At 42.8% G+C, this 25218-nt stretch overlaps 1 protein-coding gene across 1 annotated transcript in view; it reads right to left on the reverse strand.

Moving 5' to 3' along the window:
• Window positions 1-3167: 3167 nt before the first annotated feature.
• epha4b (eph receptor A4b) overlaps window positions 3168-25218 on the reverse strand; it is a gene marked incomplete at both ends in the record, with an annotated part of 89211 nt that continues 67160 nt past the window's right edge. Inside the window, 9 exons of the mRNA XM_079224271.1 lie at window positions 3168-3267; window positions 3489-3626; window positions 4690-4883; window positions 5046-5195; window positions 8615-8824; window positions 11407-11468; window positions 18225-18410; window positions 18513-18638; window positions 19373-19440. Coding sequence (XP_079080397.1) covers window positions 3168-3267; window positions 3489-3626; window positions 4690-4883; window positions 5046-5195; window positions 8615-8824; window positions 11407-11468; window positions 18225-18410; window positions 18513-18638; window positions 19373-19440 — 1234 coding nt within the window. The remainder of the gene's footprint in view (window positions 3268-3488; window positions 3627-4689; window positions 4884-5045; window positions 5196-8614; window positions 8825-11406; window positions 11469-18224; window positions 18411-18512; window positions 18639-19372; window positions 19441-25218) is intronic.

The following is a 25218-nucleotide window of genomic DNA, read 5'->3' on the forward strand; positions in this document are numbered from 1 at the left end:
CGACCACTGTCAACAGCATGTTTTGATAGCTGTAGCTAGTTAGCTAAGCTAGTGAAGCTTACTTTAGCTCCATGAGTTCCTTGAAAACGCTCCTGCTGACTCACTTGTTTTAAATGAAAAACCCTGTAAAAAGGGTTAAGAAAGGGCAATACTTGTTTGGGTTTTCACGGTTCATATTAAACATTAAACAAAAGGCTTTAAGACTGGCCACTATGTGCTTGGCACGTGCACCGTATCTCCAGGCAGTTGGCTAAAGTTGCTCTGGTGTCAATTTAAAGAATCCAATAATGAGCAGGACAACAGCCAACGTTACCCTGAACTCTGAAAGCATCCAAGACCAGCTTCAAATCAGTGGAGAATTCAGTGGAGAAATGTAATGCAGTGGATGAGCTAGTGGCTTTTATTTGCATCGCCTGTGACCCCAGAAACAAATGTAACCTAGTCAAGTAATGATGCTAGCTAGTTAGAACGACATCCAACTATTACAGTTTACTAGAACAGACGAACACCCTTTTAATCCCATCCTTGTACTTTTGCCCTTGTACAGTATATTGGAAAGTTTTTGGAAAGGCTGAAAGTCATCAAATGCCAAGTAACACTCTTAGTACATGCAAATTGCTCCAGCATGCGGATATGCTTGACGGTTCTGTCATGCCTAGCTACAGTTGCAAATCTATGATTGGACAATTTCGGCTTGGGGGAGGGATTTAGCAAACGTTTAATTTGTGGTGTTAGTGGATAGAAATTTGATCTGAGGACATGTCTTATCTCAACCCTCCTCCTTCCATCCCTAAAGTACCTCAACAAAAGTGGTTTTGAAGGACACAGGCTTAAAAAGTGCATGTAATTATTGTTTCAGGGAGTAATGCAAATTAAGCCAGTGCATCAATAAGGAAAGTCCATTCTACTCATTCTAACACTATGGTAGAACAGCAGTCACTGCCACCTGTCAATCAAAGCGGAAGCTTCGCACCATGCTACATTCCTTTGTTCATACCAACAAATCACCTCCCTTCACTTCTTCTGTATGACCCGCCCCTGAACGAGAACTTCAGAAATCTCTTTTTCACAATAAAAGTACATCATAGTCATCATCATCGTTATCATTACAAACATTCTAACATTGGAAATCAACACTGTACATATTTTACACTATAATACAATCATATATACTGTACTTTTTGCCACTGTTGGTCCTATAGAGTACCACATATATTAAAACTGGGTTTGGGAATACACTAAAGCAGGTTCAGTGCCATTAATGCGGTACACACAAAGAGGGTCCCATCATATCTATGCATGTATTTAATGTGATAAGCAGCAGTTTCCCTCTGATAACAAAATAAAAAATAATTAATTTTATTTTTGCTGTAAACATTGTTTTGTAAATTTACCTCATCAGCATTGGTTTGAAACTAGGGATGCTTGAAATAGGTTGGCATGAAAGATAACAAGTAAGTGAGACAGAACAAGACACAAATCATCTTTTTTCTAAAGTAAAATGTACCCTCTTGTGGTGGCACAGCTGAAAATCAACACTGTGTATATTTTATCCTGCTGAAAAAAGGGTGCATTCCAACGCTCCTTCTCATCAAGCAGACTATTTTCACAAAACATTGTAATTACTGTGACTGGCCTTGTGTTACCATCCAGTCATAGGAACTGATGAAAGGACGGAGTATAGTAGAAATTATGGCATGTTGCCCAGATGAACATTTAAAGGTTACTTTACATGGCACAACACTGGAAAAACAAGGTACACGTTCTTAACCCTAGAACACTAACGTCGGGTGATTTTCACCCACGCGATTGTGGTATTGGTATACGCTCACCTAAAGGATTATTAGGAACACCATACTAATACTGTGTTTGACCCCCTTTCGCCTTCAGAACTGCCTTAATATAGTGGCATAGGGTCCCCCATCTTTTTTTCGTTTTAAGAGACGTTGTATAGGGGAAAATAAAAGAAGAGTACTTGAATTTGCCATGTATTGTTGTACTTTAACATATTAAAAAAATATACCCGATGTTAGAGATGGTGTTACTAACTGTTAGTTAGTGTTCTAGGGTTAACAGTGTCAACTCTATGATGACCTTGGCATCACCTTCGCTCCACACAAAAACACTATAACTTTCTCAACACACCTGAAACATGGGAAGGCAAAGTTTTGGGCTGAAATAGTCCCAACATCATCGTACTTTAGTAGTAGATAGTCAGTCGTGGAAGAAGGAACATGTAACTGTGCTAACTGCAGCTGAAGCGGTTTCGGCTGTGTCTTTGCACTCAGTTAAATCACAAGTGCAAGCAGACTAGCAAAGGTCCACTGGGTCTAGTTGCGATGAAAGTGTGTCTGAGAGCAGTCTCGAGGGGAAGCCCTTGTCCTGATCAAATACACGATTTAAATCAATAATACTTACATCCTACATGAGCTAGCAAAATCTACATACCGCTCCATCTCTAAAGGTCCAGTTGGTCTGTTCCCCTCACCCTACACATTCATGTCATTCATAATCTCAGCTCACTCATTGGCTTTCTGTATACAATGAACAGGGGCATACATTTATTCAGGAATAACTCCCGATAAGGTTGAGCGATATAAACCTCACCACCGATACAAACGTTAGGTCCATCTCTACGGTTGTGGCGCACACAGCCCATATATATCTACACATATACATCTCTTCTGACCCTTTTTAAACTCTTCAAGGTGAGAACGGAAACAAAAGGACAGTAAAAAAGAAAAAAAACATCTGTACACCTCACAGACAGTGATGATAATTATATTCTATTTTGTTTTTTTTGTCATTTCTTTTGTTAAGAATATTTTTTTTCTTCTTTTGTTGAGCTGATACGATGTGAAATTGTTTGGGGTGCTCTAGATGTGGCCTTGCTGTTGGACGTGTGTCTCTCTGTTGCTCTGTAATGGTGACTGTGTTGCTTGGACTTTGAGTGCTAAAGCCGCGAGTGCCCATCGACGATGGGAAGAATGGTGAAACTGCGAGAAGGTGAAGGAGTCAAGCGTCCATGTTGTCCCCATCTCAGTGTGTCTCAATATCAGTGGAGGCCCGAGCACAGAGTATCCATTACAACTCCATTTCGTGTGGGGAAACTCTTCACAGGAGCATCCATTTCGGCTCTGTCTCACTGAGTGTTTATGTGGGAACTGTTATACTTGGACGTGCGTCCCCTGGATCTGGAGGCTCTGCACGCTAGACAAAATCTTCTTCTGGTGCCCGGCAAGAGTCACACCCATCTTAGCCAATTCACTACAAGAAAGATAGAACAATTTTCATTAATGACACAAACAAGTACCTACATTGTCTCGCAGCTGCCAAGCAGCTGCTGAGGTTTCATGCCTAAGATTCTTGTGTAAATCCCCTTTTTTAATTTAAAATGACACTCAAGAGGCACATAGTATGTCTTTTACTGACAATGTTGACCAATTGAGTGCTTCATTTAACTGGGATGAATCACCAGCCGTCTGTACCTGACACTGATGTAGAGGATTGAGTCCAAGCTGACATATCCAGCACTGGAAAAGTTCTCCTTATACTGGCCCAGCTTGGTGGCCTCCAACCACTCATCCACTGTGCTCCCACTGAACTCTGGGGTGGACGGGTCCTCCCTGCTGGGATACAAAGCACACTCACGACTCAATGAAATGTTGTCCTGTTGAGTGGCTGCAGTAAATAACAGCTTCTGATTGGTGTCGAGCTCCATTTTTATGTCCTTGGAGCTGTTATTAAGCCCAGCTCTTGTTCGGGGCATTCAGAAGAATACTACGTGTCGGCAGCACACTTGAAGAGCCAGTTAATGCCCATTCATGGTGCTCTATCTGTATCTATCCCTCCACAGTATAACAGACTCAAGTCCACTGTGAAAAATAAATATGAACCCAAAACGTAACTTACCCATTAGTGGGCAAGTATGCTTAATGATTCATCCCCTTGCCTACAGTACAAATGTACATGATTTTAATTGTCAAACCCTTTTGTTTGCTTTTCTGTTACTATTTTGTTAAAGATCGTTGTGTTTATTCATGTGCATGGTCAAGTGCATGCTTGGTAAATACCTTGCAAATGTAGTACTAATTACATCTGCATTAACATACAATATGCACTTACTACTACTACATATACTGTGCTTTAAATGCTTCAGTTAAAGCCAAAGTATACAAGACACATGTATCAGACTCTTCTTTCTGGTCACAGTTCTTTGTGTCTTCAGTGTGTTCGTAGTTCTCCTTTGTCTTTTCAGTTGTGCTGGGATTTGTTATTTTATCTTTTTTAAAGTGTCTTCTGTCTTCTTTGAAAGCGACTGACTCAAAGGACTGTCTGCTGGTCTGGTTCTTAACATCAGTTAAATGATATTCTATAGTTGTGTGCAATACAACTGGGGTGGCAGGGAGTCTACATTTAGAATGTGAAACCGTAGATATGCCAACCCACCATTCTATATTCATACCTTTTCATTGTCAAATGTTACTTTGCTGAGATGAAAAACTACTTTTCACAATTTTAAAAACTGACAAAGTAGATTTAGAACGTAGATCTAAAGCAGTGATTATGTCTTCTATGCATGTACCGTCCCATAATCTCAGAACCCAGGTTCTGTATCCCCAGACTACATGCGTGTGTGAGTGAAAGAGCTGCATTCAGGATTTAAATGTACAGCTTTCTCCCACTGACCATGCTGAGCTGTTGGCCAGCTCTCTGAGGCTGGCTGGGTTTCTGATGAGCTTGTCCAGGATTGTGACAATCTGTCCAAACTTTGGCCTGTCGCTGCGTCCCTTCTCCCAGCAGTCCAACATGAGCTGGTGCAACACCACAGGACAGTCCATAGGAGCGGGAAGACGGTAGCCCTCATCTATTGCTTTAATCACCTGTAGGGAGAGAGGGTAAAATATCAGGTTGTAGATTAATACAAAAGAGTGAAATGAAAATACCCAGGAAAATTAATTCTTTAAGTTAAGAATTGAGCTGAAGATTGAGGAAAACATAGTAGTCACTGTAACTGAGACATGATGTAAGTGTTTCTGACTCACATCCTGGTTGGACATCTCCCAGTATGGTCTCTCTCCGTATGATATCACTTCCCACATGACAATACCGTAACTCCACACATCGCTGGCTGAGGTGAACTTCCTGTAGGCGATGGCCTCTGGAGCCGTCCATCTAATGGGGATCTTTCCTCCCTAGAGAGGGTTCACAACACAGTCAACACATTATTGGCATAATGTATATATCACCCTGAACCTGGTGTTTTACTGTAATGGTATAAATATGTAATGGTTGCTTCATTAGTACGTTTGTGGTTAAATAATCGAGGAGGTGATGAAACAGATTTTAAGATGGTGGCTGTGGAGAAGCTTGGTGCGGTGCTGCTGCCTCTAAGAACAGAGCAGGTGAAATTATATACTAATTTAAATTTAAACAAATCACTCCTTTAATCTGCTCACAACACAGGGGTTACCTTTGCTCCAGTATTTATTTTTTACACTTGACACTTACTTTACACTTTTGCCATTTTTTTTCTTCTGATGCACATATCAAACGGATTCCATAACTGTATAGAAATAATAGGCAGTGAGATACCCACGCCCTCTCCCTCGCTCCGTCTAGCACACGCACACACACACACACACACACACACACACACACACACACACACACACACACACACACCGTACCTCTATAGGGCTCAGTTCAGCTTTTTAACATGCGGCAGCTGCCTCTGCACCACCTAGCATTTCCCATCTCTGCTTGGTCAAAGTCAAATAAAAGACAAAGCTGCCAAGTCACTCGGCACTGTACTTTTGTTTCCTCCACCCCCAGTCCACCCCTACCCCATCCTCTTTTTTTCTCTTAACTGCTCTCCCTGGATCCTTCTCCTGCCTTCCCTCATTCTCTTGCGCTCTCTCTCTTTCTCTCAGCCTCCCTCGATCTCAAGTCTTATTTGATATCCCCCCTTCTCTCTCTCTCTCTCTCTCTCGCTCTCTCTCGCTCTCTCTCTCTCTCCCATCTCCGCCTCGGCCTCATGCCTGCAGCTCTCCATCTAGGTCTCCTGACATCAGTGGGGGTGTATGTGTGTGATTGCAATAGAGCAGTCAGCGGCTGATACACTCCTCCCAGGGCAATGCTAATGCCATATTAAAAATAACATCCCCAACACTTCCTATGAATATGAATAATGCCATCTCCTTGTGGGCATTTTAGATGAGTTACTCCACAGTGGTTTAACTCACTGACGTTTGAATTTTCTTCATTCTTTTCTCCGTGCTCTGTGAGGATGGTAATTACCAAAGAATTCTTTCATTTGTGTATATGTTGATGTTTGTGTGTATGCATCCATCCAATATAAGCATTACATTGTGTGAAACTGTTTAAAAAACCAACTGCATTGTGTAGCACAGGTTTAGGGCCCATTTAAACCATCTACAGCACATGGACTAAAGTGCTTGGTTTAAGTGCATTTTGGGGTGTGTGTCCAACTCTTTAGTTAACCAGCTCATAATAATGAGCAATATAAGACGCAAGGGGCAGAAGAGGTTGTATTTAGCCTCTTAATTAATCACAGGTGCGTTTTGGGCGTAACATGCAGTAACATGCATTAAACCAATCAGGCCGTCTCCCATTACCTTTATAGCCAGATGCGCTTGCACCTGGCACATTGCTATCTAGATAGTGGATTTGGGAAATTGGAGAAGCATGCAGTCTTTCTGCTGAGGAAACTGATTTGCTCTAGCACAAAGTGAAAGTTTGCAAGCAGACTTTATATGAGAACAGTGGACCCTCTGCCTCCGCCACCTCGCAATCATCTGTCCAATCAACAACTCCATTTTCCTTCTCATGAGCGACTGATGATAACCTAATTAACTGAAGAGGAGCACTGCTGCACGTCCTGATGTGTGTAACAGACAGAGCGTATGGGTGAACCCGCAAATGAAGGCACAACTAATCAGAATAATACACCCTTTAAATAGCAGGAAAGTACTTCAACATTGACTTTAGGCCACATTATAGTTGGTTCATGTTACAACTGCTTTCTGCATCCTCAAGAAAGCATTGCCCCCACAATGCGCCTGACCACACCTCATATCAAGACCAACCAGCTGCGGACTAACAGATGGGCGCGAGTACATTTGCAACTTATACAACGTGGGTGTTTGAACTGCACCAGTCTGATAATAGCAGTGACAGTCAGTACAGAGTCATTTTATACATGTAAAGAAGAAGTCATCATAGGCCCACTCAGTTCCGACTGTAGTGACTGGGACCAGACACTCGGCCAGAGTCGTCCAAATTATAGCCATTTGTATCAGGTTGGTGTTCCGCTCTAGAGCATGGTCTGTTGACACATATGGACTCAAAGTAGCAGGCCCCCTCTTTCCACTCATGAGACTGCAGCTTCCTTGTCGTGTATACGCTAATTTACATATGCAACTCTGAGTGGATGGTTTGTTTTCTCCCATTTCTATTCTGGAAAACAAAGTAATTCATTTCCTGAGCGATGTGTTTTCATGCATCATTTCAATTGGCTTGTTAAAGTTATATTAAATTGGGAAGCCAATTAACGCAGTGGTCCGCTTTCCCGAAATTTTATTTAAAGTGATTGTTCTATTTCCTGTGGGAATCAAAACAACGATGATTGGTTTACTCCAGGTTGTCACTCCCCCATGTCTAATAATTTCCAATGACTTTCTCAACTGCCCCACGTCACACCTTTTGGCCAAGTTTTGAGTCTTGAATGCAGCGCCAGAGCAGAATATTATTCAGAGGTTTCCATTCACATTTAAGAGCAGCCAGCTGTGCCTCTAGTGCTTGTGTTCATATGTGTGAATGGTGATGAAACCAAGTGGATACAAGTGGACACAAGTGGACTTGCTATCAGCTCAGATCCAAGGGTGTAGGTTTTGGCTCAGCATTGGTAGGGACCCCCCTTTTTCCACCCCAAAAATGTGTCTGGAGCCGCAAAAGCTATTTGATATCACAGCTTATAAAGTTGTATTATAGTCATATTACATATACAAAAACTATAGTTTGTTGTATTTATGAAATCATAGAACAAGAATAAAGACAATTATTGACATTGTATTGCTATTTTACATAACTATGAAACTCTTATAAAGAGGAGAAAAAAATACTGTCATGTGTTGACTATGAGACTACAAAAAACTATGCAGTGTCTGTTGATCACTGTGGAGTCACTTTTTTGGGGGGGTTGTCGACCAAACGACTAGAAATTGCAGTTTTTAGATGAGATGATGTTTTTTGGTAAATGTAATTTCAGGAGAAGTTAATAATAAAAAAAATCCGTATTGGTGGGGACAATTGTGTCATTCCCAAACTTTGGTCGTGACTAGTCCCTATGGGCCCTATGCAAACCTACGCCCCTGATCAGATCACGTGGTGTGTGAGGAAATATGACATGTATTGCTCTTCTTCAGTTTGGGTCTGTTTGGGCCAGATCTGATCATCCTCAGGTCCTTTTCAGATCAGATATATTTTTGGAAAATGATTACAAGGGTTTGGGATTTCATCTAATGATGTATAGGTCAAGGGGTGAACTGTAAATGGAGGGAGCATTTGTTTATGACAGCTGAGAGTGTCTTACCCTTGTAGTGTAGGCCGCCTCTGGGTCGTCCTCCAGAACACGACTCAGGCCAAAGTCAGACACCTTACACACCAGGTTGCTGTTGACCAGGATGTTTCGAGCTGCCAGGTCCCGGTGAACGTAGCTCATGTCTGACAGGTACTTCATCCCTGAGGCGATGCCACGCAGCATGCCGACCAGCTGGATCACCGTGAACTGGCCGTCATGTTTCTGTATGTACAGTCAAGGAGAAAGATGAATTAATACACAGCGCAGTGTAAATGCTGATGTTTAGCCACATCAGGGGGGCATCGTAATTAGGATCAAGTCCTACAACAACCTCAGCTGGAAGTGAAGGTTCAAGCCAGGATCCAAGCATCTGTAATGGCAGCAATCTGTGCTTCTGTTTCTGAGCTAGACTCTGAAGCCCATCCAGCTCTTGCTCTCTCCGCTCTGACCTCTCTCTGGGAGGTGGCGAGTAAAAGATGAATTTCTCCAGCCGGCAGTCAATGGAGAATCACCAAAAAATCCTGCTGGCTGAGGATTGGATCTGATAGAGCAGTCAAAACGTTCCTCTCGAACACTGGCCGTGTATGAAAGCCACTCTCATTGGATTTAATATTTGAGCTGGCTTTGGCAGAGAGCAGAGCCTGTTGATCGATGACGGTCCAGCTCACCTTCTTCTGCCAATTATTTCTGCTCCGGGCCAACAGCCCCCGTTAAAAAGCCATCCATGTTATCAGTCACCCTCTCTCCTTTATATCATTTCTCCTTCCCTGTGTCTTTGTTCTCTCCATCCATCTCTGTCTGTCCTCGGTCACTGTCCCAGAGAGAGAGAGAGAGAGAGAGAGAGAGAGAACTTTGACTCAGTCTTCATCTATCTATCTTCCCTCATCTTTCTACATCTGTGCACCCCCTCCCCTTTCCTCTATCGTTCTTTCTCTCTCACTCCCTCGGCAGCTGTGGAGTAAGTTAATTAGCCGGTGGTTTTGTGAGATGCTGATTGATTGGACTGTCTAACAAACCTACAGACTTCCTCTATCAATCTGCCCACCACATTGCATTGCCAGGAAGGAGGAGGAAGGGTGGGCAGGGCAGGCATGGAAAGAGGAGACAAATGCTGGGCAGACAGGTTAGACAAGGAGATGAAGGAGACGGATGAGAAGGGTGACGAAGGAAAATTTGACTTTTTGGCAAATTCTGGCATAATATTTAAGTTGACCAGAAAACTAAATAGAAACACATCATAAGGAAAAGCATTGAAAGGCTAGTGGAGGTAGTAACAAGGAGCCTAAAAGAGGAAGAGCTTCTCAGACGGAACAGGGGTTTTGTTATTTCCGAGGGACGCCTGCTTAATAAATGGTCATCGTAATTAAAGACACACATGGATGCCAGGAGCACGGATGAGTTGTAAAACCCATAAAATTCCATAATGATATTGAGCCACTGCGAACACTCTTTATGACCCTCATTACATTACATTACATCCTGCAACACACAACATGCATGTGCTGTATGTGTGTATTTTGTGTGTGTGTGTTTCCGGACATTTGTTATCTGTCAGATTTCATTTCATTTTGCTTCAGTGTTGCTGATGGGATTGGTGTCTATTTAGCAATGGGCCCATCATCACAGACTTAATGGCTTTGGAGCACTGCAGTGATTTTACTGGCTGACAAGCAACTCTGAATAGAGCTGCAAAAAGCTATTCATCTGGCTGTATGCAAAACCCCAATTCAAGGCTCCTCAGCTAAATCAATACTGCTACGTTTGCTCCATGAGCAGGAATCACGAATCACACATTTATCAACATTTACAACATTATATGCTTGTCTTCCCCATCTGCCATGGAATAGAGATCCATACTGTTGTGGCTATAATTGACATTATAAGAAATACTTCAAAATCAAGAGGAAATACTTTTTGATTTCCTGAGTTAATCTGTCTGCAGGTTTGGGATGTGTTTTAGTGGATGGCCTTTAGGACAAATTCATTAAAAACATGAATTCATGTAATGACGTATTGAGTGAAAGGCTCCTCTCACTCTTGTCATAATGTCGATTTCAATAACAAAGCAATAGCTCCACAGACTTCCTTCGATTTTTAAATCTTTTCACTAATCACTGAGTAAAATCTGCTTTTCAGCACTTCATTTTTTTTTTAGTTTATTTTTTTTACCAGTCTGTTTTACTGATAGCATTTTCAGATTATGATAAATGTCTGTAGTTGTATTTCTACTTATTGGACTTTCATTCATGATTCAGGCTGTTTTGATTTTCAATCTCTTTGGCATTTTGAAGGTTATTTTCTTGCATTTCAGTATGATTTGTTTTGTCACTTAAACTCAACATTTCACCCCATAAAATACTCTCACCATGTATAATTACTGATGTTATTTACTCTTTTACGTACACTGTACCATTTAGTGACAATTTTTACATTGAAATTGTCTGTTTTTTGTAGTTTTTTTTTTTAGATTGTTTAAAACTGTACCCATTACATTCCTAATGTGGTGACTGCATATACAAATGTGACTCAAAACAAGTAAAAGAAAAGCTAAAATAGTGTTTATTTTCATGGAGACTTTTTAACGTAAGTTGTATAAACTGAATTCTCCAGCTTGAGATGAAGGACAACTTCAGTCAGGTTTCTTTGTATCTATTCTTAAAAGAATGTGCCTTTCAAGACAGCAATTTGGGGGAGTGAACGCTACAATTTTCATTCAATTTTCACACAGCCTTTGTAAAGGCACGTGGCCTTGGCCTTGGAGGAAATGTGTGTGTCGTGTTCCTTCCAGCTGAGCCGTGACTCACCTTGAGAAAAGTGTCCAGAGATCCGTTTTCCATGAACTCTGTTATGATCATCACTGGTTTACCTAGGGAGGCACATAATAAGGCAGCCGTTATTGGAGCGGAATTACAAGGAAAGAAAGACACCAACTATAAAGAGACGAGGACAGAGAAGTAGTCGAGTCCACAGCTGTGACCAGCCTCCCCTCTGTCTCTCTGCCTCTCTCCAGGGGATAACATGGCATGTCGTCATCAGTCACACTGACAGCTTCTAATCAGCCCTCTCCATAAACGCCAGGAGATAATTAGAATGGACCAATCCTCCAGAATGTGTGTGTGTGTGTGTGTGTGTGTGTGTGTGTGTGTGTGTGTGTGTGTGTGTGTGTGTGTGTGTATGTATTAAGGGCCTCCTGAGATCCCGTGAATACTAATCAGCCTCAAGGGGAAAGGGGTTGTGGTTGGATCGCTATATGCACCTGCACGAGTGTGTGTTTGTGTGATGAAGGGGTGGTTGACTGACAGGCCTTGCACACTATGGTCCCCTGCATGGCATCTGGTGGGGCTTACAAATGATGAACAAAGTACCTGCAATCACATGTACACAGGCACACGTCCGTTCACCAAAAACAGCGGTTGTCCACTTTTTACAGGCCTCTCCCTAGTTACCACCCCCCTGCCGCTGAACTTTGCCAATCACAAACAAACATGCACTGTGCAGTACACGTGATGGTGTGTGCGTGCATGTGTGAATGGCTTGTAAACACACAGCCTATGTCAGTTGTGATGAATAGGTCACATTTCCCCAATCAGACCTCTGAGATTCTGGGGAAAAAACTGATGTAGAGATAAGACAGCATGAGACAGAATCTTCTTCTGGACTATTTTCTTAAAGAAGTAAATAGGAAAACAACTTCCAAGAATCTTCTTTTAATCAAAATGCCACTCCAGTAAAGTACAATTGAATTGGACAAAATAAGCAAAGGGTTAAAAGATAAAAGAGTGAAAACATAGACGGATGGTAGGAGGAAAGGGCAAGTGAGAAGGAAAGTAGAAAGAAGAGAAGGAGGAAAGGAGAAAGAAGGAAAAGAGTGAGAGGAGAGGAAAGGAGGTGGGGTCAAACGCTTGTCACGGAAAGGCAGGAACAACACCACCGAGGCCTACAGTGAGATTGTAGGTAAAGACAGCAATACATCACCTTAAATGAATTCACTATCTCACTGCAGCAAACGCACACACACACACACGCACGCACGCACTCACTCACTCGCACACAAAACAGAGGCGCCTGGTCTCTGGTGGTGGTGTCTTCTCTGACAGTAACATTAGTCTCAGGGATAAAAGTGAAAGAGAATTGGATTTTCTTCTGCTGGGGGTTAGGACTGCTGGTCACATTTATCTCCACACTGTGTTGTGTATGGTGTGTCACTCTGTGTGTATATGTGTGTGTGTCAGACAGAACTGGTTTCAGGGCATGGCGAGTGTATGGCGGGGGATGACCATCTGATTTCAGCTCTGATCAGGTGTGCTTTTGTGTGTGTGTGTGTGTGTGTGTGTGTGTGTGTGTGTGTGTGTGTCACAGCTACAGATAAAACAGTTGATGGGATTGATCCCGACTGAAAAGAGGTGTAACTCTTCACAGCCTTCTGTTCACCAAGGGAGGTGTGTATGTGTGTGCGCGGGTGTGTTTCTGAATGTGTGTTTTAATTCTGTCTCAGATTATAGACTCTGTGACCCCATATATGTTACATGTTACCAGTGAAAGAGAATGTTACTTTGATGCGGTCAAGAGAGAAGTCCAATGAAACACATTCATCCTGTTGTGTCGGCTTAGAGGTCTATGTGAGCCTGGCACACACACACACACACACACACACACACACACACACACACACACACACACACACACACACACACACACACACACACACACACACACACACACAAAGCTATCACTAGCCATCATCTGGACATCTGCCATACAGAATTATCCCTGCAACTCTGAAAGATAACAGAGGTTACCAATAGAACCGACCACACGCACTCGAGCTGTATATTAGCTCAATCCGTCTCTTTTTGTTAAGTGCCAGCACAAACACACGCGCACACTCGATGATACAATTAATCCCTTTCAGTTCGTGTAGCGACTTCATCACATGCAATCCACATTTCAATCACACACACACACACACACACACACACACACACACACACACACACACACACACACACTGGCAGGACGAAGCCTCTTCAACTCTGCGCAGAACTCCTCTCTGCCTAACATTTTAGAGCGCTCTGCAATTTCCTCCTGAAAGCACATAATTAAGTAATCACGTTCATATTCATTCAAATGTATAGCCTTTTACCGCCTTTAGAAATAACGCAGCCGTTTGTGTGTGTGTGTGCAGATTGGGTATCGATGCTCTGCCAGGTGGAGTGTGGTATGGAACAATCAGTGAGGAGTTGCTTTTCTTTTTACACCGCTTTACATACAAAGTGTGGGCTCTGCTTTCCTCAGGATAGACCTTGGATTATTTAGGCCTCACCTGTGTGTGTGTGTGTGTGTGTGTGTGTGTGTGTTCATTTGTGAATTGGTGTGTGTGCGTGTATCAAAGTGAAGGGAGTATACAGTATGTCTGGTACAGTGAATGACATTATGATAAGCTGTTTCTGTGTATTGGTGGGAATGTAAACGAAAGTGATACATCGGGACAATTACATGATGAGTGGCTATCTGTGTTTGTGCTAGTGGGCCGCATTACCGCATTATTGAAGGCGGCCTTGGTTCAAACGAGAAAATGAAATAACTGCTGTATTGATTAATGTTAAGGCTCTGAACTAAGTGATACAATGCTTTTAACACAGGACATATCTCTGTTCTGGGAAGCGCCATGTGAGGGTGCGGGGGTGTGGAGAAACAGTCAGACATAAACTCAATAACCTTATCTCCACCCCTCTCTTCACCTCTCTCAGACCCTCTTCGTTTTCTCATCTCCTCTCATTTCCTCACGTCTCCTCATCATCTCTCCTCTCGTCTATCTGCCCCTTTTCCCTCATATCTCCTCACACATCTTCTCCCGTTGCCCTCATTTGTTTTCAAGCCCCATCTTCTCTCATTTCCTCGCTCTTGCGCCCTATCTCATCCATCCTCTCACTTCTTCCCACAGTCCCACACCCGTAGTCTCCCTTTCTCTATGTTCTCCTCCTGTTTCTCCTCTTCCTCATTTGTCCCCACAGTCCAATCTCCAGATCTGCATACGTATTCAAAACATGAATAACTTTGAACACTCTGACAGGAAAGATTGAAACACTTATTATTCATCGCACAAATACACACAGTTAAAACTAATCACTAGTTTCTTCAAACAGAAGACGGGTGTTTTTTCCGGTTTGCATAGCACCTTTGCAGTTGTGTGTGTGGGGGGGGGAGAGAGAGAGAGTGCACAATGTGGGCAGATGAGATGGAGCTCAGTAATTGAGGGCTTTTCCAAATGAGCCGATTGTTGCAGCGATTGTAAAACACATAAAGGATGGATGGGCAAAATGAGGGACGGGGAGATGAGGGAAAGATAAGGAGGGGGGGGGGGATGCTGCACTTTCCTGATGTGTAGAGAGACAGATAGTGAAAAGAAAGATCTTTTTTTGTGCCTCCTTTTCTGCATGTGGTGCTGTAATTAGCATGACAATAGCAACAATCAGATGACAGACAGCAGAGTAGGTTATTAGAGTGGCACATGGCCGAGGGCTTATGAAGATTTAAGCGGAAATAACACACACACACACACACACACACACACACACACACACACACACACACACACACACACACACACACACACACACACACACACAGTAATACATGAAAAAGGAAAATGCAGAGAAAATAAGTACATACCCAATGCAAAATGCAACTGTTCAAAATTCAAATAAATACCACTGCAACCATTATTGCTACAACCACTACCCTCCATCATTACTACTACTAGCATGTATTACCCCTGCTACTAGTAGTGCCTCCATTATGCTGTTACTTGTAAGACTATCATTAACAATATAAATCATTCTAAAGTGCTCCCTCTTATTTAAAGAATGTGCTTTTTCGCCTCCTTGAGTCGAATGATGATGATCTCATGTATGTCCGTTAAATATGAAGCTACAGCCAGCAGCTGGTTATCTTATCTTATCATAAAGACTGGAGACGGAGGAATACAGCTAGCCTGGTTCTGTTCAAAGGTTTAAAAGAGAATTGCCCGACCAGCACCTCCAAAGCTCTCTGCCCGTCACATTTTGTTTGTTTAATGCACACACACACACACACACACACACACACACACACACACACACACACACACACACACACACACACACACACACACACACACACACACACACACACACAGTATCCTTGGACACAACCAGGTTAGCTGTGTCTACAGTCCCCCTGTCTAGAGTCTTTATGATAAGCTAGGCTAACAGTCTCCGGGCTCCGGCTTCATATTTAACAGACAGATATAAGGGCTACTGACATTATTATTGTGAAAACTGCTGCTGCTGCTGCTTGGTACTACAGTACCACCGCTACTTCTTCTACAGCAGGACTGTGACGACAGCTACTCTTAGTACTACTCCAACTAATAGTACTCTTATAACTGCTGATTCTACTACTACTTACACCTACACAAACCAATTCAACACACCTGAGCCCAGCGCAGTCAGGGTCAGCCTGCCTGATTAGACCGAGGGCGGTGTGAAGGGACCAGCTGGTGCTGGAGAAAAAGGCCTGAAGGAATTATTGACCCATCTCAACTCTCACCCCCTCACTCTCACATACGCACCCTGGGCTGTGACCTGTGAAATTACTGCTCCGCTGGTGAGATTTGTTTCTGAGGAGCTCTATCAGCTTCTCAATGTGCCGTGAAGACAAGTGAGATGAGAGACACAAAGAAAAAGGCATGTAAAAGTCGACAGATGCTTGTTACGTTCACACACAAGCACAAACATGTCGTTATATTCATAGAGCACCGCAAAGTAAAAAGCACCTGATTATGTTTAAGTTGCCTGTCAAGCCAATCATCTCGTCAGCAGAACATTTCAAGGATTTGGAGTAATTCTTGAATTTATTCTGTTATTGTTTGTATCAGAATAGCTTGTGCCATAATGACATGCCTTCCTACCAGAATAATAAAAAAAGACAATTGATTTAGTTTTGTTGTACTGTAGTACAAGTATGCAAAGGTCACAGTTAACATTGAGAGAGAATAAGAAATGCAGTGAGGTTCTCTTTCTTAATATGCATGCTGCTGAATATTCATGAGCCTAAAACACATCCAATTAACTTTATGGATTATTAATATTCATGATAAAAGCCTATGCATATGCATTTGCTCTTTTATTGTTGGCCTAAGTGCCACTGAGCACCGGTGTGTGTGATGGACTCAAGATCTTTGTGTGTGTGTGTGTGTGTGTGTGTGTGTGTGTGTGTGTGTGTGTGTGCGTGTGCGTGCGTGCGTGCGTGCATGCGTGTGAGTGTGTGTGATAGAGGGAGAGCGGGGGAAAGCGGAGGTTTATTTATCTGACTATTTCCCTCTTCTTTTTTTGATGATCTCTAAGAAACATCTGCACAACAAGCTGTCAGACCAGAGGAGGATTCTATGAAAAAGAAAAGAAACGAAACATGCACTTTATTAGTTCCCTTGGGGAAATTCTTCTCTGCATTTGACCCATCCCTGGTAAGGGAGCAGTGGGCAGCCCTTTGGGGCGCCCCGGGAGCAGCTGGGGGTTGGGTGTCTTGCTCAGGGACACTTCGACATGTGGGCTATGGGGGAACTGGGGAGCGGGGGGGGACTGGGGATCGAGCCGGGTACCTTGCGGTTTCGGGACGACCACTCATCCCCCTGAGTTACAGTCTCCCCCAAAAGTACTGTACTTTAATGCAGACAAACTCCCACTTTTGGTTTTCTGCTATCTGAACGAGCAGAAAAAACAGATTTGATCGCTGGTCATAAATGCTATTGGTTAATCAGGCACTTCTGCTCTGCATAATCAATACAAATACGGATACAATATACGATGTGTGTGTTGGTGATGACCTATTTTGACATTTAAAGTAAGAGATTACAGAAGATTTTAAATTAGATTACTTTTTAAATTTACTGCCACACAGCCCCTGACCAGCCTGTTGATTATAATATAAAATATAACATTAACAGTTGGCTTTGCAGATCATTAACACATAAATACGCAACATTTACCACTGCTGGACCTTTTAACAAAGTATGAGAACTGAGCCACACAAACAAAGCTTTGCATTTTGGTTATGATAACAGTTTGGTCATAAAAAGCAGTACCAGGCTTTCCTCCATTCTTTCTGGCTGTTCAAACAACTCTGTCAAGTAAAGAGCTCCAGGCGACTGCATCAACGGACACCATCGGCCTAAACTACAGAGCAAGTTGTGCCTTTAGTGTGGTTGTAGGTCCAAAATACACACAGAGAGGGAGAGACGGAGAGGGAGAGAGGTGGAGGGAGAGAGAAAGGGAGAGGGGTAGAGAGAGAGAGAGGGAGGGAGAGGGAGGCCCGGCCAAAACAAATTGGCTATCTCACACACATGGACCAAGTTGCTCTAATTGCCCAACACAGTCTGTGAATTAAACAAGTGGCTGCATGAGAGACAGACAGGCGGCATTCACCTGCACACCGCCATGTGTCATCAAAGCGTTGCCATGGTAATTGAGTTTTTATCTCGTCAAGGGCTAGCTCTTATTTACATTACCATCGGCTACGTGAGAGACACACTCACTTGCTAGAGAGAATGGAAAGGGGAGTGTGTGGGAGTTGCTACACTCACATCTTGTCACCACACCCTCCAGCCTGATGATGTTCGGATGGTCAAACTGGCCCATGATGGAGGCCTCAGACAGGAAGTCCCTCCTCTGTTTGTCAGAGTATCCCGCCTTCAGACTCTTGATGGCCACGTAGATCTCCCTCTTACCCTGAACACGCAGCCGACCACTGCACACCTCCCCAAATTCTCCTACACACATAGAGAAAGACGATAGTAATTTGAATTCACATTCAAATTTCACTGTTTTTGAAAATATCTAAATAGTCGACTGCTGTTTTACTGCCAACTCACCAGCTCCAATGACTCTCTCGATGCGAATATTGGACGCATCGATTTCTTTGGCAAAGTCCCTGACAGCCTGGTTGGGGTCTTCGTAGGTGTGAGGATGGATGTAGATCCTGCTGCCTGGCAGCTTGACTGCATGAGAAATAAAGAAGAGAAATAGAAGTTAAATGTGCTGATATAACCAGCATTTGCTCGTTGTATGTAAATTAATAGTGTATTGATCCCACTGGGAAGTGGTTTCCTACAGGAACCCACACTGATTTCTACTTGGACATTTCAGCAGTGTGAATGCATGTTGAAATGGGAGCTTAAGCATCGGTGCTTTGTTTGAGTGACATTGCAAATTCTTACATAATCAAACACATAACTACTTGGTTAGCAATGGTGTTAAAATGACTCATAACTTTGAACAGGAACCCATAAGGAGCTACACTTTGCCAGCGAACATTTGTGCAAGAGTGTGTAACGGTGTGGTGTATTTAACTGAGAATGCTACAACTTTGGGACGTACCGACGTACATACACAGTAACTATATTCACTGTAGCTCTGACTGTTTATGCAAGTATGCAATGTACGACTGATGTCTGTGAAGAACCAGCAGCAATTGTCAATTTGGAGTGTTTTTTCTCCTGCAGTCTTCAACTGTGTAAACCATAAGGTGATTTGATTGCAGAATGGTGTGAGCTTGCTTGCATAAGCACAAACCTACGTTTCAAAATAAATCATTGAGTTCGACAAACAAAAACAATATGCAATTGTTTGTATGTTAGAATGTTAATGATTGCAGTAGGGAATGACACTGAAACATGCACATTTATGACAGCAATAAACATACAAGCATGTATGTGTGTGTCTGTGTCTCCACCTCGGCCATGTTGAAACTGCATCTTCTCTTCATCGGGGTCCTGCTTGGCTTTAATGTACCCACAGTGCCTAAAAGAGAAATGCACAGCTGGATTATGATCCTGTAGATGTATATACACAGCACAGATTGTTTTTTCTCTCACACGGATACCCATATGGCTTTATTGCAAACCTATGGAAGATACCCTTGAGTGTGTATGTGCAATTCCACACAGATGTTAAATCTAAATAATTTCTAGGAACTGCACAAGAACCGCACTACGCATCAAATAGCGGTGAACTAGATATTTCCTTTGTCTTTACACATCCACTCCTCTGAGACTAGCTTGGAGGAAACAAATTGTTCCTCTTCTTTGCGTCTGCATGTCGATTCCGCCTGAGAGTGTGTGTGTGTGTGTGTGTGTGTGTCGTCATAGATGTCACGGCCTTCAATATGATCATGCGTCTCACACACACACACACACACACACACACACACACACACACACACACACACACACACACACACACACACCTCTCTCTTTGCCCTTTTCCCATCGCCCTGCACACACCCTGCAGCGCGGGCCAGTCCAACGATCAAGACAAAGTATTGACAAATTGATCAACTCAATCCTGCCGAACAGCTGTGAGGAAGTGTTTAACTTACTCTGTTTCTACAGACATCAATGGGGGGGATGCTGCTAGTGTGTGTGTGTGTGTGTGTGTGTGTGTGTGTGTGTGTGTGTGTGTGTGTGTCAGTGTATTTCTTTCCACTTTGTTCAGCTTCCGCCTGAAATAGTGTTTAACAACCCTGATCCTCCATAACACTGTCTCAGAAATTTACGGATCTTTTAAATTCAGCACAAACATTTTAGAACGAAAAACATCAAATGTAAAAGCAGTTTTATATAACGAGGTACTAAACATAACATAAATACTACTGCCTCTTCTCCTCTGCTTCCTTCTTGTCTAATCCTCCTCAACTGTTAAAGCAGCAACCAGTCGGCATGCCTTTCCATCATGAAGATGAACTGATTTGGGCTTGGAGCCAAGAGTAACTGGGAATCAGCAGCACGGACCCTGTGTGATTTAAGTAAGCAGAGTGGAGGAGGAGAGAGAAAAAAGAGGGAGGCTGAAATAAATGGCAAGGAATTGAAAAAGAAAAGGGAGTGAGGAAAAGTAAGATAAAGACAAACATAATAAATAAGTAAAAAACAGAGTGGAATAGAAATAGAGTCAAACATTAATGTGAGACACACGGTGGTGGGGTTTCACTAGACTCAGCAAATCTCAGTCATTTGGTCTTTAATCCTCCTGTTGATTTTACACAGCTGAATGCATGGTCTAACCCAGACATCAATAGGCTCTCTTGGGAACCCCCCCCCCCCTCCTCCACACACACACACGCACACACACACACACACACACACACACACACACACACACACACACACACACACACACACAGACACACACACACACAGACTGGTTGCTGGTATTTGAGGATAAAGAGGAGGGAGCATAATGTTCTCTGGGCCCCACCTGGTTATCAGCTGGGCTCAAGCCAGTCAAACACCAAGGGACTATCATTACCCCCTTGACACACACTCTCACACACAAACACAGTGCTTTGGGGCATGTGTTTTGAGCATATGGGAAATGGGGACATGGGTCACACCTCTGCTCCAACTGTGATAATCCTGTGGGGGCCTATGTCTGCTCCCCACCACACACACACACACACACACACACACATACACACACACACACACACACACACACACACACACACACACACACACACACACACACACACACGTTTAGTTCTGCAAAACCAACGTCTAAAACACTTCCCCCTCACTGCTGGATGTGTATCTGTGTGCGTGTGTCTCCACGGGTGCATGGCTGCATATTTGAGTGTGTGTGTGTGTGTCTGATGGGAAATGAACACATTTCCATAGTAATTACAGAGCGACTCATTTCTCCTCTTCAGTTAGAAGTGTCATGAATCATTAGTGCTGCAGTCTCGAACATGGCACAGAACTTGACATGGCTGTGGCTTTTGTTGTCCCCCGACAGCTGTGGCTCTGTGTGTGTTTTATTTAATATCTACAATTTAATGCAACTGACCAATAATCTCCCTGGATTGAAAAAAAAACATTCTCAATCCTTTTAATCCAGGCGACTTCTTGCATGTTTCCGCCAAAACAAATTCTGCAAAGCAATTAGTAGGAAGCATATTTTGTAGTTGCTTATTGATATGATTGTATTTACATTTGCCCAAAATTTTTGTGGTTTGTGACCACATAGCCTTGTTGAAGAGCTAGTTGTCTGCTATTGATTTGGATGCCACAGGTTTTCACTTCGCACTGTGAGCATTCATAGACCCCTGAGCTGGAACAGACTTTGTAATGAGATAGTCCTCCTCGCATCGCCACCAGCCGCTTCTTGATACTACAGTTTGAAGTTAGCACTATCTATCACTGTGGGAGAAGTCGTTGTTCCATTTAGCTGCCATCTAATTACACCATACTCTGCTGCTTCATACAGTAAACACGCAACCACACACACACAGCTGTGTATTCATGCAGATTTAAAGTACACACACCTGGACCAATCGCACAAAAACACACACTTTAATGGACTGCGATATCACTATCACACCCGAGCTCTCACCTTTCTCTCTGCCTCTCGCTGTTCCACTTCAGTGAGGACAACAGGCTATCCCCGTCCTCCAAAGCCACACACTCTACATTTGCATATCAATTTACGTTTTAATATAATACTCTGTCACTCGAGACCCATTTGTCATTCTGCTAGCACGCTCCCACCTTCATAGAACTTCATCCATATATTATCGTAGCCATTGCCCCTCCCCTGTTTTCGTTTTCCTGTCCTTTATCTCTCTGGGGTGTCACATTCTTCCTTTAAGAAAAAACATTCCCCTTTTCAATCCCACACACATATTCCCTTTCTTCCTCCATTTATCCTCCCCCCAATGTTCTCCGCTCTCTTTTTATTTTTTTATTTATTTTTTGATAGAAAGAGTGGACACTGGGAGCTGGAAAGAGAAACAAAGAGAGGTGGAGAGGGAGATGGAAAAAGAGAGTGCTGACAGGCAAGAACGCACAATGGGGGTCCAAGCCTGCATACCAACTAACAAGCAATCAGATGGAGGGGGAGAGTGAGGAGAGATCGGGAGGCAGCCATATAAGAATATAAACTTAAAGGTTAACGTAAGGGAAGTGGAAAGAAAGAGGGATGGGGCAGTGTTGTGTGCTACAACAACAGGAGCTGAGGATAAAAAGGAAGAGAGAGTAGACATATTATGAGAAGAAAGAGTGCTAAATAGAGATGGAGTGAGTCAACAAAGAGGAGATTTCAAATCTTAACAATAGGGACGTTGGCTACATGTGCAGGAGAGGAAATTGATTAAAGTTCGGTGGGATGGAGACCTTGCATATTGGCTGAAGAAGAACAGAGCAACACTTAGCACATAGCTTGCCTGTGCAGGAGAGTATATCAGAAAGGTTAAGGGGCCGTGCACATGTCGTATTTTTGCACACTCAATGCAATGAATGTGCAACATAGATGCACTGAAGGCACACAATACATGTGATAAAGGAACTACCAATTACAGCTGGTACATCTTTTTTTTTATTTCTTACATATGACTTTATGGTAAATAGGAGAAGTTAATAATTTCAGTGCAGGGCAACCCGTATCTTTATGAGCCAGGTCAATCCCTTTCTGGGACGTCACAACATCCGGTTGAAAGGTCAGCCAAACTGACACGGACCAATCCAGCAGTGAAACTACTGTGAGGGATTTTTCTTTGTTTAGTTTGGTCAGTTAGGATTACTGATAAATGACCTGCTAACTTCATCCTTGTCATCGCAACACGCAGGTTTTGTTTTTTCAGTAATGGCAGGCTCGACAGTAGCGCTGCCCCCACCCAACCACTTTGGATAAAATGATGAATGTGGCACGGTTGGTGTTTTCCACACGTTTTAGAAGCAACATATGAACCATACAAGAGCTGATGGACAGATTAAGAGCAGATAACAAAGCAAGACCGTTAGTCGACAGTCCTGAATGTCCTGAGAATGAGGAAGAGAGAGAAAAAAGACTGGACTAAACCATGATGCAACAGTAAATTGGGTCAGTGGTAAACCACATATAGCATGAATGTGAGGAAAGGGTTTAAATAAACCTTAAATAAACTTAAAATTCACGTCATATTCTGCCATTGTTTTAATATAGACCCTGGAAGCTGGATTCTAGACTTTGGGCAGGTCACCAATCTATCACAAGACTAACAGAAGATAAATAAACTCAATCAAATTGAACATCCACTTGACACTGGGAAGAACCCAGAGCACATGGAGGTCAACTCACTTGAACACAGGATAATGGCTGACTTCAGAATGTCTCTCTGTCAGGTTATGGTTCTAAAACCAATATTACCTTCTAAAAGAGTGAATTTAGAATGAATACATAGTATAATCTTTTCAATATAAAGATTTAACCAATCTTTCCTCAGGCCATCAGCATAGTGAACTCTGTCCTCTGTAGTCATATATAAATATTTTGGGTTTTTATTACCTTTCCATTTGTGTAGCAAATAAAACCCTTGAGTCTTGAGATAGATACAGTTATTTGGTGGCAATAACAAATGCAGGATGCCCATGTTGTGTATGAAAACACATTGGGAATCAGCCTGATTTTGTAAACCTTCAAGAACATTATTCAAAGTGCGACAAAGCAGGCTGCTTCCTTTTCCCCCCTGATATTGTCACTTTTATGCCAAGTATTCATTTGTTGGTCTATTCAGCCTCAAGCTTCCTTTACCCCCTCAGTCTAACTCCAGGCTATAAAGAGTGCGAGATAGCCTCTACCGCACTCAGCTGCACTGATTTGTGTTTCTTCTGATAATTAAAACCAGAACTCAGTGATTCTGCTGTCATTTCAGTTTGCTGGGGCTGCTAAAGCCTGACAATGACAATGCAGTGGGGAATTAAGAGAATAAGCTCTCGGAGTGCGGTCATTACGTCTCACAAACTGTACTGCTACTGTATTCTCTGATATTTAAAGCTTTAACAACCGGCAGTTCACTACATTTCCCTCACAAAAAGTGCCTGCCGAGCCACGAGAGTTTATCTATCTGAATCAGTGGGTAAAAGAAGACAAATGTATAGAGGCGGGTATGAAGCAGAGAAATTGTGTGCGTGTGTGTGTGTGTGTGTGTGTGTGTGTGTGTGTGTGTGTGTGTGTGTGTGTGTGTGTGTGTGTGTGTGTGTGTGGGGAGAGAGTGAAGATTGAGAGAACGGAGAAAAAGAGGGATGCAAAGAGGAGATCAAACAAGGGAGGTCTTTGGCCGTACAGGACAAAAAAGCTTTATAATTCACAAAAGACAGAGAAAAGTTGAAGAGAGGACGTCAATATGGATGGTGGAAGAACCTTGAAACAAAGTGGGACAAAAGCGACCAGCCAAAGATGAACTAAGTTGTGGGTGGACGCTGATGTGTCGGTGACAGGAGAGACAAGAGATAAGAGAGATAGAGACTGTTTGTCTTCATGAGTGTGAATAACCTTGGACTAATGTTCGCCTGAGACGTGAAGGGAGCTAATAAAGTCTGTGTAGTTCTTAGCTGCGTGCTATCGCTTAGTTTTTTATATGGCTGGCCACCTTTTTATAGGATTAGAGGCCGGGAGAAGAAATTGATACACTCCGAAACAAAGAGGAGTCAGAGGTGATCATTCATACAGAAAAATACTATGCTACCTCTGCTCTCCTCTTCTCTCCTCTCTTCTCCCCTCTTCCCTTCTTTCATTTCCTGTCTTTCCACATCATTTTCCCACTGCTAA

This window comes from Taurulus bubalis (genome assembly GCF_910589615.1).
Source record: "Taurulus bubalis genome assembly, chromosome: 1".
Taxonomy (NCBI): domain Eukaryota; kingdom Metazoa; phylum Chordata; class Actinopteri; order Perciformes; family Cottidae; genus Taurulus; species Taurulus bubalis.